Source organism: Cervus canadensis, chromosome 22 (genome assembly GCF_019320065.1).
Source record: "Cervus canadensis isolate Bull #8, Minnesota chromosome 22, ASM1932006v1, whole genome shotgun sequence".
In the NCBI taxonomy this organism is placed as follows: Eukaryota; Metazoa; Chordata; class Mammalia; order Artiodactyla; family Cervidae; genus Cervus; species Cervus canadensis.
The window spans coordinates 52424011-52439634 of NC_057407.1; the positions used below are offsets into that span (position 1 = coordinate 52424011).

The window sequence follows — 15624 nt, forward strand, 5'->3', positions numbered from 1 at the left end:
CGTTTTTTTCCCCTCTACATTCCTTAGGATTATATAACAATAATGTATCCTGCTTGAGGACAGTTTCTGGGAAAAAACTTCTGGTTAATGCTGTTATCTTAAAATGTACATTATGGGAGTGGGTCTAGTAAGGTCTTGACAACCTCCAGACATTCTTTTGATTCACTGTAATAAGTAATTAAAAAGTATATAACTCCATTGCTAACACTAGCGAGGGGGTACTGTTTCTGACCCTTCTGATGTCTATGTCAGAAGCTTTCTCTATCTCTTTTATACTTCAATAAAACTCTATTACACAAAAGCTCTGAGCGATCAAGCCTCACTTCTGGCCCCGGATTGAATTCTTCTCCTCTGGAGGCCAAGAATCCCGGCGTCTTCCGTGGTTCAGCAACAACCTTTCACCCTCACATTTAATCCACTGAATGGGTGGAAGGAGAAGGCCTCCATCCTATGCTTGTAATTCTATAAAAATATCAGCAAGCCATGGAAAGGAACACCCACCGGCAAATGGAAGCAGATGTGTTTTTGAGGAACGCATTAGAGATGAAGCCCTTCTTTTAAAATTTGCGTTTTTATTGTTGTCAAGGTAACACAACTCGGGGAGAGAAATAAAAGAGACTACCTAAACAAATAAAACTATTACATAAGCTGATTTAAAAAAATAGGATCAGTAGCACAGGTTTGGGGGGATTCGATTTTTATTAAATCAAGCTTTGAAATCATATCCACCTACAGTCTGTAAACAAACACAGTACATGTGTAGGTAAAAGGCTCTTAGATTAGAGCTAGTGGGAAGAAATGGAAGATTCCTTGGTACAGTGGCATCTCACTACTCCCTGGGCTGATGCCATGGGGCCACATGATAGCTAAGACTTAAATAAAAAACCAGGAGTTTAGCTCAATTCCACCTGCTAGGATGGGTTTCAAGACGGACATTGTTCCACATTATAGTAGGCTGGATTATCGCAAGGCAACAGTGTCGTTTTTACATTCACAGATTTGGCTGAAACAGTATAAATTAAGCTTCTTTTCTAGATGTCTCCCTCCCCAATTACCATAATTAGTAGTAAGAAAGGTGAATTAAAATAAATGATGGACCACAGGTGGTTATAAAAATAGATAACTCGTAGAGTAATAAATATCTACAGTTAGCAAAGCATAAACTTATATAAAATTTACCTTTTTCTATATGTGCAGAATATCATAAGTATGTTCAAAAGGTACAGTCAGAAGACTTCAGAAGGGTGAGAAGGCATTTATAAAGGAAAAAAACACTCAAGTACAAAACCCAGAGATGGAAGCTGAATGCAGACGAAGAATATACACAAGACAAAAATCCAAATCCTCACATCTGATGACGCTATTTGACAGACACCACAATTAGCTTACAGCCCTTTATGTATCTTAAAAAGTAACTTTGTTACTTATGTACAAACTCTTAAAAAGATTAATTATGAGACAAGCAAAAATTGATTAACAGTGGCACTAAAATCGATGAAACATAGCATTTTGTGTGCTTTCATATTCTTCTATATAGGAGTTTTTAAAATTCCCACAAAAAATCTAGTTTACAATCATTCCGGGTATAGAAGGGAAAAAAAAATCCCAAGCTGGAAAATAAAAAAGTCAAAATCTCAAAGTGACTGAAAATCCATGAATATGTAAGAGACATTCACACGTTTCCTTAACACTCATCCGCTAGAACCGTAGCACTCTCTTGAAACCAATCACATTTACAAAGATACAGTCATTTCCGTTCTAATTCTAGAATTAAAAGCACTTAGTCCACACAGTGTGCGTTTCAGCGAAGTTGACATCCACTTGGCTGTACCTGACAGTGTCGCCTTAAAGCTTCAGCAAAGATTGTGGCAGACCTGAACTTTACATAAAGGTGCGGAATGAACAATACCACAGGCAGCCATTCATTCTCATTTCTTGCAGAGAGTGAAGTATACTTGTGCTGTCCTACGGGTGCCTCAGCCTGGAATAGTGTTCCTTGGAAACTCTGGTAAGTTTCCTTGCCAAAAAAAAAAAAATCTCCATAATCTGTCTGGGACTTGCTGGGTTAAATAAGCACGTTCCATGAACACACAGTCCATCCCTTCAGGAGGGGTGTACGGACACGGCTTTTCCCAAACTCACTGGATCTTGCCAGGGAACAGCAGGACCACTACTGGATCCTGGGACACTGGCTTCCTATGGAACATGGTTTGAGAAATGCTAATCTAAATAATACATTTTCTACAGTAGTGGTTCTCAGACAGTAGTGAGCATTGAAACACATGGAAGGCATGTCAAAGCAGAGATACAGGACCCCACTTCAGGGGCTGGGGTCGGGGAGGGACCTGGGAACCTATGTTTCTAAGAGACTCCAAGTGGAGCGAATGGAGTGAGGTCCACACTGAGTGACATCCTCCTAGACAAGGACCCATGCAAGCCTCAACTGCAGAAAGCTGCCCAGACCTCAAGAAAGCCTGGGGACAGCATTTGCTATGACCAATCAGTGGGAGTTCAAAGGCCAGTGACGACCAAGAGCCTCTGGATCTGGCCCTTCTCGTCAGATGACCAGGCACAGAGGCTGGACCTTAGAAGAGGAGTAACAGCTGCCCCCTTTCAGGGGATCTGTGAGGCTTACAGGAAAGGTGTGAACGGAAGTACAACCTGACAAAAAGCATCATACAATGGTCGCTAATCAGAAGAACACAGCAGGAAGATTCCAGGTGGGTTTTCTGCCTTCTGCCACTGCTATGCCTTTGCCAAAGTACATTCTGGTAGCTAACGAAGAGAAAAGAGGCTAAAAGTGCAGAAAACTGCAATGAGTGGAATATACAGATGAGTGGATTACCTAATTAAAATATGTAATTACTTAAAAAAAAAGATCAACCCACAATTGAAGTAGATAATTACGCTGGCTCTCAGATAGTGCTTAAGTTACGGTAAGTTGATCTTTGAACCCCCTCACTCATCTACTCTGCCATGTTAGTGCTTGTTACGTTTTAACCTTGAGAATGAGAAAAAAAAAAATCCTTCAGTGAAACTCAAAACTTTTAGCTATGATAGTTCCACATCTTGTAAGCTACCACGGTGGGAAAATTTCCAAAGTGATTTTTTAAAAAGGGCCTTTAATTTTGGTTCATAGAAACATCCATACAATGAGAAAGGAACACACACTCACATGGTCACATATGTGCGTCTAGATGTTGCCCAGTAACATCTGAGCCAATGAACTTCATCTTGCAATTCAAAAGTGGACCTGGTAAGAATTCATACTCATCCATGATGGGATGACAGTCAAGCATACATCTCTGTTGCCAAGTCCTGCTTTCCACCCATCTAAATGTCTGATACGAAAGGCAGACCGTTTCCTGATAGGTTGCATGATTCACTCTATATATGCTCTGGATGGCTCTGGAGACAAGACAACATCTCTTGAACGGGCCGGCCTTCATAGCAGATCTGGTACACGGCAGTGAACAACGGGAACCTGGTTGGGGGAGGGGGGATGGGAAAAGACAAGTTAAGCCATCTGGTCTACCTCATAGACCCAACCAGTCTTTCTGTCCTGCCTAACAGACTGCAGACTAACATGCTACTAATGGAAAACAAAGCGCCCTCCTTCACATCCCTTCCTTATGTGGTCTGCAGGGAGCCTCTACACCGTGGCTGTAAGAACCTGGTACAACCCAAACCATCCTCTGGTTCCTTGGAGTGTGCTGTCTACAGACCCGCCCCGGGGTACTCTTTACAGGGTGATCTGTGGTCACCAACATCAAGAGTTGTGGCTCAGGCTCTTGGCCAAATCTGGAAGGGATTCAGGTTTATGTCACTATTTTAAAAGGTTGGGGAATAAATTTTAAATTGTAGGGAGGCACTGCTCTCGCTTCTCTGAAACGAATCATCCAAGGATGAAGATGAGGCAGCCCACACAGCACCACAGATAATGGAGGCCTGGAACACTCCCACAAGAATCAACAAGGGGACTCACAATTAGCAAAATGCTGATCTCATGTGGGAAGCGGAATTTATTCTGCTGCTGCTTCTAAGATGCGAACACAGGTATAAATGACAGTTTGAAATGGATGAGGGAATGAAGGAGTGGGCTACTAACCCACTATTAAAAAAGGTGACATTATCCCAGGGTACTGCTAGCTCACTCAGTAAGTATTTATTTTCTTAATGCAGAAATCACTAAGGAAATAACTAAGTAATGTCAACCAGCTTTCAAACCCATACACATTGCCTAAAGTGAGCTTGAAAGAATCACAAGAATCTTAAAAACCATTCTGAAAGTTATCTAGTTAAGCATTCTACAGTGATAACATGACTTAAGAATAGGAAACAATGCTGATAGGTTACATGTCTTTATGACAGTCTGTCATTGTGGGTTTTTTTTTTTTTTAAAAAGCATTAGTCTTTAATTTTTGTTGGTTTTAAGAAACAAATGGTAAAATATATACACCGTGGAGTCTGAATAGTCCCATCACAGAGCATGAATGATGGTCCGGTTGCGAAGCTCCTGGATGTACTCTTTGGCGTGGGTTACTGCTGTCTTTGGTGCCTCAGGTGGAGGTGGAGGGCCTTCCACCAACTTCACAAAATAATGACAAAAAACCTTCTCCATAATCCCAAAGCGACCTCTGCCGTGGTATTGGATGCGTTTCAGCTATTGGCCTCGCCCTGAGGTGGACTCAGCTATATATAAATTGGATCTGAATTCCACATTGTGGTCTCTTATTGCCATATCTTGTGCTTCTAAGAGAACCTCTTTAATTATCTGGGCTCCTTTTTTGTCACTGAATTCCAACTGAGCCAGAGCCTGGTCAATTGACATTCCTCGTATCAATTTCGCCAAATACCACATCTTGTCTTTGCTGTACTTTATTTGTCTTCGACAATGGTATATTTCAGCTGGTCTCCGAGGTTCTCCAGGCAGTTGTGGAGGATAAACAATTTTATTCTTCTTCTCCCATTTTCGAGATATTTCAAGAGAAGCACTTGTGTGGATATGTGATTGAGGTAAAATGCTGTGAGATGAAAAAAGCCCCAAGGCCAGCTTCCCCCTGAGATTCTGCACCCATAACGCACCCAAACGTTCCAGCATAACTGCCGCCATCTTTCTCCTTCTCATTGTGGGTTTTTTAAGGTGCAGAAAGTTCTAGCATTTTTCAGAGTCAGCTAGACTTAATAAAATCTGATTTCACAGCCTATTAACTTTGGGCAAGCTTCACAACCCCTCTGTCCCTTTGCTCATCTGCAGATTGGAATGGACACTCAGGATTGTTGTATTAAGTGACTTAATGTGTGAGGTAGAAAATAGGACACTTGATATATGATGTATGTAATAAATAGCAGCTTGTAAATGCAGCCACATCGCAGCCAAGGGTTCTAGACTATCCGAGAGGACAGGGCCCAAGCCTAGTTTTGCTCACGTCTGCATCAAAACGGCCTGGCCCAGTGCAGGCACGAGGCAGGTGCTTAGTGAGTGAGTGTCGAATGAATTCTTGTGAATGGGAGTTAATACCAGGAGACTTTAACTCCTTCCTTTGTCTTTCCATGACTTATTTTTCCTGTTCCTATGATGAGAACAATTTGTATGTTCCTCAAGCGGAGTGGCACGTGATGAGTGCCACCCAAAGCCATTCCCAACCCCTTTCTCTCCTTACTGAGGTTGGAAATACCCTATCTCAGCCTTTCTTTCACACCAGAATTGGCCAAGTAAGCAAATTCTAGCCGGCAAGACAGAATACATCTGCGAGGGTTTCTGCAAAAGATCTTTCTCTCCTTGAGAGGCACTGGACAAAAATATCTGCTAGACTGTCCTTGCTCCATGCTGCTGAGTACAGTTGTCAGTATGTGATGCCTGGAGCTGCTGCAGCCATGTTGAGGCTTTAAGGAAAGGCCAACAGGATCACTAAGATTCTAACCCAGAGACACTGAGACAACGCCAATAATCCACCTCTGGAACCTGTTATGTGAGAAAAATAACCGTATTTTTCAAGGTGTTTTAATTGGCTGTTACTCGTGAAGCCAAAAGTACTCCCAATTTTCACAACTAGTGTTTTCAAAATGTGTTCTGCAGATGAGATGATGACAAGTGATACAGGGTGGGGGGGGGAACATTTCTATTGACAAGTAACTTGTTTAACCCTCACAACCACACTATAAGGTAGATAATATTATCCCTATTCTATGTACGAAACTGAGGCACAGTTTCTGACTTTTGTAGCTAACACTAAACCGCTAGGCTATAATGCCCATCTAAATGCTATTTTCTATTGTTTAAAATGTTATGGGCTTTCCTGGTGGTCCAGTGGTTAAGAATCTAGCTCGCAGTGTAAGGGACACCAGTTCAATCCCTGGTCTGGAAGGATCCCACGTGCTGTGGAACGACTAAGCCTGTGCCCCACAACTCTGGAGCCAGCACTCCAGAGCCCTTAAGTGACAACTACCGAGCCCAAGTGCTACAACTACTGATGCCCGTGCACCTAAAGCCTGTGCTCTGCAACAAGAGACGCCACCGCAATGACCAGCCCAGTACCCCAACGAAGAGTAGCCCCTGTCTGCAACAACTAGAAAAAGGCTGCATGTAGCAGTGAAGCCCCACCGCAGCTCAAAAATAGAATCTTTCTTTTAAAAAAGGACTTATTTCAGGACCACATGACATCCAAAAATAAAAGACCATAAAGCCAATTAGATCAGTTTGAGGAACTCTCTAAAGAAGGTGAAAAAGTGACAGGAGGACATGGAAACCATTAGCAGAATGAAGACAGCCTACCGGATGGGAGAACATATTTGCAAATGAAATGACTAGCTCGTACAACTCACCATCAAGAAACAAACAACACGATTAAAAAACGGGCATAAGAACAGAATAGATATTCTTCCAAAGAGGAAATCCAGATGGCCAACAGGCACAGGAAAAGATGTTCAACATCACTAATCATCAGAGAAATGCAAGTCAAAAGGAACATAACCTCTTAGTTGTCGGAATGGCCATCATGAAAAAGAACACAAATAACAAATGTCGGCAAGAATGTGGAGACAAGGGAACCTTAGTACACCGTTAGTGGGAATGTAAACTGGTGTAGCTACTGTGGAAAACAGTACGGAGGTTTCTCAAAACACTAAAAATAGAACTGCCTTATGACCCAGCAATCCCACTCCTGGGCACATATCTGAAAAAAACAAAAGCACTCATTTGAAAAGGTACGTGCACCCCAATATTCACAACAGCATTATTTACAATTGCTAAAATATGAAAGCAACCTGAATAGTCATCAACAGATGAATGGACAAAGAAGATTTGGTACACATAAACAATGGAATACTACTCAGCCGTAAAAAAGAATATTAATGAACATAACGAAAGAGTTGCAGACTCACATATAGAGAAGAAATTAGTGGTTACCAGTGGGGAGCGGGAAGAAGGAGGGGCAAGACAGAGGTAGAAGAACGGGGTGTGCAAACTGTTATGAAATCAATAAGCTACATGGATATATTTTACAACATGAGAAATACAGCCAGTATTTTATAATAACTGTAAATGGAATATAAACTTTAAAAGTTGTTAATCACTATATTGTATATGTGTAACATACAATGTTGCACAGCAACTGTACTTTCAAAAAATAAACTAGTTTAAAAAAAAAAAGTGAAGGTCTTCCCTAGTGGTCCAGGGGTTAAGACGCCACACTCCTAATGCAAGCGGCCTGGGTTCAAAACCTGGTCAGGTAACTAGATCCCACATGCTGCAACTAAAGACCTAAAGCTCCCACATGCTGCAACTAAGATCTGGCACAGCTAAACAAAAAAATAAATTTTAAAATAAAAAAAAGCGAAAGGAGGACAAAAGACAATGTTCCATTAAAAAATGGACATAAACCTATCAACCAACTACCCCACTAATGGAGCCTGAGGGCTTAGATGTGTCAGGCCTCGATGTCAGGGCAGGGATGTATGTGTTAGTGTTAGTCGCTCAGTCATGTCTGACTCTTTGCGACCCCATGGACCGTCAGGCTCCTCTGTCCACAGAATTCTCCAGGCAAAAATACTGCATTGGGTTGCCATTTATTTCTCCAGGGGATCTTCCAGACCCAGGGATTGAACCTGGGTCTTCCGCAATGCAGGCAGATTCTTTACCATCTGAAACATCCTAAGGCACAGAGATGTATAGTATTATATATAAATGAGGCCCCAGCCCTTTATAGCACTGTTACAAGCTGATTGTACCCCAGCCCCCTCAATTCACTCAAAGCCCCAGCACCTCAGAATGAGAGAATATTTAGAGATAGTGCACTTAAAGAGGAAATTAAGTGAAAAGGGTTCATTAAGATGGGCCCTAAACCAATATGGCTGGTGTCCTTATAAGGAGACTGGGACAGACACCACAAGACAAGGGGGTAAGACCGCCATCTGCAGGTCAAGGAGATACTTCAGAGAGGTCAATCCTGCAGATAGATATCTTTGACTTCCGGCCTCCAGAATTGGGAGAAGAAATTTCTGTTGTGTGAGCCGCTCTGTCTGCGGTATTTTGCCTGGGCAGCCTGAGCAGACAAATACCCAATACTCACACGTGGTCATAAAGACAGGCAGAAGGACGTTGAAGAAAGCAAATTTCATGACAGCATTAAAACCCAGACAACTTTAACATTTATCAAGGGGAGACTGGTTAATAAACAAACCGAGGTTCTCCCACACTGTGGAATGTTCTGCAGACATTAAACGAGACCTCTAGGTGCAGATGCTGAACAATCTTGCAAACACACCCTGAAGTGAAGAAAAGGGGCAGAGCGGACTGTGGAGTTTGTCACCGTCACACAAATGAAAGCGCCATGTGGGAAGTTCAACAAGCCCTGAGAGAGCTGCTTCTGTCTGTGGTGGGGATCAGGGCCCACTTTTCCTTGTGCGCCTTTTTGTATGGTTTCAATGTTTTCTTCTCCCAGAAGCGTGGTCCCCCTCCCAGACTTGAAAAATCAAAGTAAAACTGTAACTTTAGCAGCAACACATTAGCAGCAATAGTGCCTAAACCAGGGATGTGGCAAACCACGGCCTGAAACACAAGTCTTGCCTGTGACCTGTTTTTGCCCCACCTGCAAGCTAAGAATGATTTTTACATTTTTAAAGGGCTAAAAAGGAAACAGACTATATAGGCAGAGGCCTGTGTGTGGTCTACAAAGGTGAAATTTTGTTATGTGATTCTCTGCACAAAAAGTTGGCTGACCACTGCTCTAAACAGTAATTTCAAAGCACGGGAAGTGATGTAAGTCTACAGGATATGGAAAAGGTTCTCTGAGGACATACCCAGGCTGCCTCATGGGCCATGATAGTTGAGATGCTCATGAAGGGGGTGTCCAGGCAGGTCAAACTGCCAGGCAAAGGCACACAGGAGTCTGAGAAAGAGGCGCTTGGGGCAAGGGAGGTCCACTTCCACTAAACAGGGCTCACAGGACATGCTGTTAGAAGCCAAGGTGTTAAGTGGACTGAGACACCAACCTAAGGCCTGTGGACCTCATTCTCAAAGAACAGGAGGTCTCTGAGTTAGAGGTAACCATGGCAGTCATCTGGTCTACTACCAGTTTGAGTTTGTAGATAAAAGGGCATAGAACAACTAAAAACATGACCTGCCCAAGATCACATAGCTGGCGAGCCACAAGGCCACTGGCCTCCCCTTCAGTACTCTTTCTACAGCAGGAAAGGGAGGAGGAAATGAAGGAAGACCAGGGTGATGATGGCTGGAACGGCAGAGAAAGAAATCCGGGTAAGAGGTGGCGCCAAGTGAGAATGGCAGGACGTCAGCTCTGCCTGAACCACTGAGGGACTCAACATGCAGCCTGCGAGAAAGGCAGGGACCCCAACCCAGCTGCAACCTCATTCAACACAGGCACGACACGGTCCACTTCTCAGTTCAGTTCAGTTGCTCAGTCGTGTCCGACTCTTTGCAACCCCATGAACCGCAGCACGCCAGGCCTCCCTGTCCATCACCAACTTCTAATCAGTTAGAAGGTCCACTTCTAATCAGAAGGAAATGGGACATGATTAGGGAGACGCAGGTTTCTCCTGCTTGGCTACATGTGCTTTTAAACAGGCAGGCACTGATCCCAGAACAGCTGGGATCCTGTACCCCCCTGCAGTCAGAGGGCCCACACAGACTCACACTGGCCAACAAGTCAATTCGGAATCCTAGCAAAGGACTGGACCCGAGCCTATCCGTGTGCGATCCTGGGGTCCTAGGGTTCGGTCTTGGTTGCACACAGATGGTACTTTTTTTTTTTAAGCAGAGTATGGAGGGGTACACCTGAAAGGCGAGGAGACTCCAAGGTTCCTCATCACACCTAAACACAGGGCACCTCCAGTGCTAGAGTCCTTCCTTTTTTCCTGAATTGCTTGACATTTCATTAACCAGAGTTATCTTTTTATCAAAAGGACAAAATAACCTTTTTTTTTTTTTAATTTTTAATTAAAAATATATGACACACTGCTTTAACTCATGTTAAGTCATGCTTTAAGTCATGCCGACCCTTTTGAGACTCCATGGACTGTAGCTCGCCAGGCTTCTCTGTCCATTCTTTCCTGGCAAGAATACTGGAGCGGGTTGCCATTTCCTACTCCAGGGGATCTTCCCCACCCAGGGATCGAACCAGGTCTCCTGCTTGGCAGCCGGATTCTTTACCACTGAGCCACCTGGAAAGCCCGTGTAACTCTTACCAAATACTCCACAGGGCAAGCCAGAATCTCAAACTCCTATTTTGTCTTGGGTTGGCCAAAATGTTCGCTGGGGAAAATCCGAGTGAACATTTTGGCCAACCTGATAGCGTGCCTAACAGGGCTCATTTCCCCTCCCTCATTTCGGATTTTGGGTAGATGCTCGTTTTCAGGGCAGGCAGATGTTTCCTGCTGTAGACCCTCACACAGACGACGGACAGCACTGTTCTGCTAACTTCTGCCCATGCCTAGCAGACGCCTGAGTCAAGCACTGCCCGTGCTCACCAGCAAGCGCAAGGCCAGCTGATCCTCTGGCCTCGTGGAAAACGGGCACTTACTTGTCGAGCAGCCCCTTCTGTTTGAGGATGCGGTACACCTCGGCTGAAGTCTGAGGTCCTTGCAGCTTCTGTCCATTCAGCATCTCCTTCTCCAGTTCTTCGATGGTCTTAAAAACATAGGATGAACATAATCTCCTGTAACATCTAGAGCATCACTTAAAAAATTTTTTTTTTGCGGTGCTGCATGGCATGTGGCATCTTAGTTCCCCAACCAGAGATCTACCCCAAGCCCTCTGTAGTGGACGCTGGAGTCTTAACCACTGGAATGTCGGGAAAGGCCCTAAGGCGTCTTTATTTTAAAAGCAGGGGAGCGGGAGGGGAGCAGCAGGCCAACGAAGGGTAAGAACACGCAAGGTAGAGGTGGTAGGCCCGAAGCGCTGGTGAGTGAAGGCAGGTGGCGGTGGGCAGGACCAGCCCCGCACACACAGCCTCCATGCCCTGGACAGCGGCTCTTCCCTAGCCCGGGACACCCCCCTCCCCTCCCCGACCCCGGGATTACCTTGCCGGTCCTGGCGAAGGCCTCGGCCACCTTGCGGTTCCGGCCCCCGTAGCAGGTGGTGATGAGATCGGCCACGCCGCAGCTCTCCAGGAACGTGGCCGTAGACACCTGGCCTTTGCAGAAGATCCGGGCGAAGGCGATCATCTCCATGAGCCCCAGGCGGATGACGGCGGCTTTCGTGTTATCGCCGCAGAGGAGGCCGTCACAGAACCCGGCGCCCACGGCCACGATGTTCTGGGGAGGAGGCAAGAAGCCTGGAGATGCGGTCCTTCACACGCACACCGCGGGAAAGTGTGCGGGGGAGGCGGGGCGGAGCAGAGGCAGGGAGGCTGGCCGGCTTCTCCCATCCCGTAGAACCCAGGGTTCTACTCTGATCCTCTGAGAGAGAGAAGGAAGGAGGGACCAGCTCCCATTCATGGGGCAAACAGCCCAGAGGACTCTGGAACCTGGACTCAGAGGGAAGCATCCGCCAGAGAAAGGGCACGGCGCAGAGGCATCTCCACTTAAATACTGTCTGTACAGACTTTTTTTTTTTTTTAATAAATCAAAAGCTTTATCCAACTATAACACTGACAGAACAGTGGTCAAGTCATAAGTGCAGGACTTGATGAAGTTTCACAAATGACACTCTCATGTAACCAGCACCCTGATCAAGGAACAGAAGGTAACAGGTGCCCCAGAAAGCCCCTTTCAGCACCCCCCACCCAGTCACCCCGGCACCAAAGGTTACTGCTCTCCTGACCTCTAATGGCACACATTTACTTTCCCTGTCTTAACACTATGTGAGTAGAATCATATAGGATATAATCCTTTGTGTCATCTTCTCTGTCTCGATCCCCCATCACATCTGTGAGATTCAGCTGTACTTTAACGCGGGACACGTTTATTTCCATTGCCGCACTGTATCCCACTGTGCAAAAACAATGCAATTCACCCCTTCAGGTGGTTGGCACTGGGTTAGTTTCCAGTTTGGAGCCACTGCAAATAACTCTGCTGTGACACTAGGTAGGTGGCCTCTGGTGACCCCAGGCCGGCACTTCTGTTGTGAGCATCCTTGGGGTAGAAGTGCTGGGTAATGATGGATGCATTTGTGTAGATCAAGTTTCTGCCTTTTGTTTCATTTGATAATCTCTAAATTAGCATTCGCGAAGCGCTGGCTTATTGTGTGGCTCTCTGCTGGACACCAGGCAGCTCGGACACAGACCTGCCTCTTCAGGAGCTGATCGCCTAGTTTGGGGACCAGCAAATTAGGGCCAAATGACTGCTTTTGTAAGTCGCACTGTGCTGGAAAATCGGCACCCCGTTCAGTAACGTATTGTCTGTGGCTGCCTTTCTGCTGCCAACGGATTTGAGTAGTTGTGCAGAGACCCATAACGTCTGCAAGATCCATACATTTTCTATGAGGCTCTTCTGGAAAAAGTTAACCACTCCGACTTAACAGGAAAATAAAATGTGTGCACAAATCACCGTGACGCTCAGCAGAAAGTGATATTCCATGACAGGTAATGAAGGTGAGGTTTCAGTTCAGCTCATCTGTACTCAGCAAGGGCTGTGGGAAGCCCCGCTGGGCCCTGGAGGGGTGGAGAGTGCCCTGGGCTGGGGGTGGAGTGGGGAAGCCGAAAAGACAGACACAGAGCTTGCTCTCAAGGAGTTGACAGTATCATTGGGAAAAGACACAGAAAAGCACATCAAGAGACAGAAGGATTGGAGTATGTGGAGAAGCTTCGTTACAAAGCAGGGAAGCCTGCGCAGAGGAGGCGGCACCGGAGCTGGGTCTCAGATCCGGACAATCACACAGGACAAGTAACGCCTGCATGGCAGTGGGGGACACTCCTTTCGGACACCGGGCGAGCCCTCAGGTTTCTGGCCCTTTCTAGATTACCAGTTTCCTCTTCAAAACACGCAGTGCAGGAAAGACCCAAGTATTTTATCTCCATCTAGCCACATAAGCATTTTTTTCCATAATGTCTGATGCCTGAATATGGATTTGTGCCTTAAGAGATCTTAAAATATGAATCCAGTTAGTAGCAAATGGGAAATAAGCTAAAAGAAAATAAGCCCATTCCTCCTCCCTTCACCTGTCTGGGCCCAGCCCTGGGTGTTCCCGGGCTTCTGGTCTCTGCCCAGGGTCCCATCTAAAAGGTCCGGCTGTTCCCTCTCAATTTGGCGGTGCTGAGGAGCAGATCCTAGTTTGCTAGGAGCATCTCTCCGTGTCCTCCACTCTGCCCCTCTTCTCACCTCTGCACACAATCCTGCCCGATGCCAAGCAGGCCCCGCCAGGGGTCAGCCTCCCCACCCATGGCTGCACACGCAGCGGGTGCGGGGCTGAAAGCTGCCGCCAGGGAGCGGCTGTGCCCCTCAGACTCACCCTTCCCGCCACAGCAGCCCGATGGAGGAAGCCACAGTGAGACGGGAGAGGCACCCACATGAGGTTCTCAGTCTGCTTGGCTGCTGTGTGACCCTGGGGTAATCACTCCACCTCTCTGAGCCTTCTTGGCCTCGGTTGTTAAATTCAGGGCTTGGATAAGATCTCTCAAGGCTCTTCTGGTGCTGGCATTCCTCCAGGGAAGCTGGCTCAGTTGTGGCCCTGCCCTGGGGCTGCAGACAGCAGGAAGGCCCTGGGGCAGCCGAGAAACCTAAGGATGCGCAGGGGGACTGACCACAGAGGCCACGAGGCCAGCTGCTGGGAGAGCCCACCCAATGGTTGTCTGGACGTTACCATGGCAACGTGCCCAGGACTAGGGTCCAGATGGCTGGACTGCTACGATGGCTCTCTGATGCCTCCTGGGCTGTGCCCCTGATGTCCCCCCTTTCCTCATGACACAACCCGTCCTGGGGGTCACTTGACAAACCCGCCCCAGCCAACGTCTGTGGACTGGAGGGGAGACAGCAGGGACTTCCTTTCAACAAGGGGTTCCTGTACTCAGAGGAGAGAAAGCCTATTTACAAAGTGCCTGCAGTGAGCCCACCACCCGCTGCCCACGTGGTCTCATCTGAATTCTCGTTGGCAACCCCAGCAAGTGTGTGTCTGCCCCCTTAGCTGGTTCAGATGGGAAAGGATCCACCTGCAACGCAGGAGAGATGGGTCTGATCCCTAGGTTGGGATGATCCCCTAGAGAAGGGAATGGCAACCCACTCCAGTAGTCTTGCCTGGAGAATCCCACGGACAGAGGAGCCTGGTGGGCTGCAGCCCACAGGGTTGCAAAGAGTCTGACACAACTGAGTGACTAACACTTCACTTTAGCTAGTTCACAGACAGGGTCAACGGCTTGCCAAGAACATCCCTCTGGTGACTGACATAGTCGGGACATGCCCCCAGGACCTGGCTGCACAAGCCCACTGTTCCCCCTACTCTGCTCCTTCCATGGTGCGGCCACCGTGGCCTGGCCATTCCCACCCATCGTGGGGTCCGAGAGACCTTCCTGAGACACCCCTGCAATCAGATATCAAAGAGAACTCCCCCTGGGAATTCCCTGACGGTCCCGTGGTCAGGACTTGGTGCTGTCCCTGCTGGGGCCTGGGTTCAATTCCCGGCTGGAGAACTAAGATCTTGCATGCTGTGTGGCAGGACTGAAAAAAAAAAAAAAAGTATTAAAAAAAAAAAGAGGACTGCCTCCCAGGCCTGCAGAGAGACTTGGGAGGTAAAAGGGGGAGGCCTGGGAGGACAAAAGATTTATGGGAAAGAATAGTAAAAATAACAACAGCTTCCCTTACTGAACTGTTTCTAAGTGCTTCCTACATTATTAACTCATTTAATCTTCACAACATTCCTACCAGGCAGGTTCTGTTACTATGTATAGCGTGAGGGGAGGACCCTTGGGCATGTGGGGTAAGTAGCTTGCCCAAGGTCCCACAGTCAGGAGCTGGGTTTCAAACCCTGACAGCCTGGCTCCATCACATCTCCTGGGAGCAGATCACACAAGGCTGCTCCAGCCAGTGAGTGGAACACAAAGAGGGGCTGGGACAGCAAGACCTGAACTTTCTAACAGGAAGGGCTGACCCCAATCAACAGAGAATACTGAGGCGAAGAGGTGAGCTCTTGGTCACTGGAGGCATCCAAGGAGCCGTAGGGATGAGCCCTTAGCT

General features: G+C 46.7%; 1 protein-coding gene and 1 pseudogene across 1 annotated transcript in view; both read right to left on the reverse strand.

Annotated features, from left to right (window-relative positions):
- Window positions 1–680: 680 nt before the first annotated feature.
- Window positions 681–15624, reverse strand: part of GPD1L (glycerol-3-phosphate dehydrogenase 1 like) — a 61346-nt gene continuing 46402 nt past the window's right edge. Inside the window, exons 6-8 of the mRNA XM_043442381.1 lie at window positions 11539–11772; window positions 11040–11146; window positions 681–3484 (exon numbers count right to left, since the gene is read on the reverse strand). Coding sequence (XP_043298316.1) covers window positions 3388–3484; window positions 11040–11146; window positions 11539–11772 — 438 coding nt within the window. The 3' untranslated portion in view covers window positions 681–3387. The remainder of the gene's footprint in view (window positions 3485–11039; window positions 11147–11538; window positions 11773–15624) is intronic.
- Window positions 3492–7001, reverse strand: LOC122424515 (annotated as a pseudogene).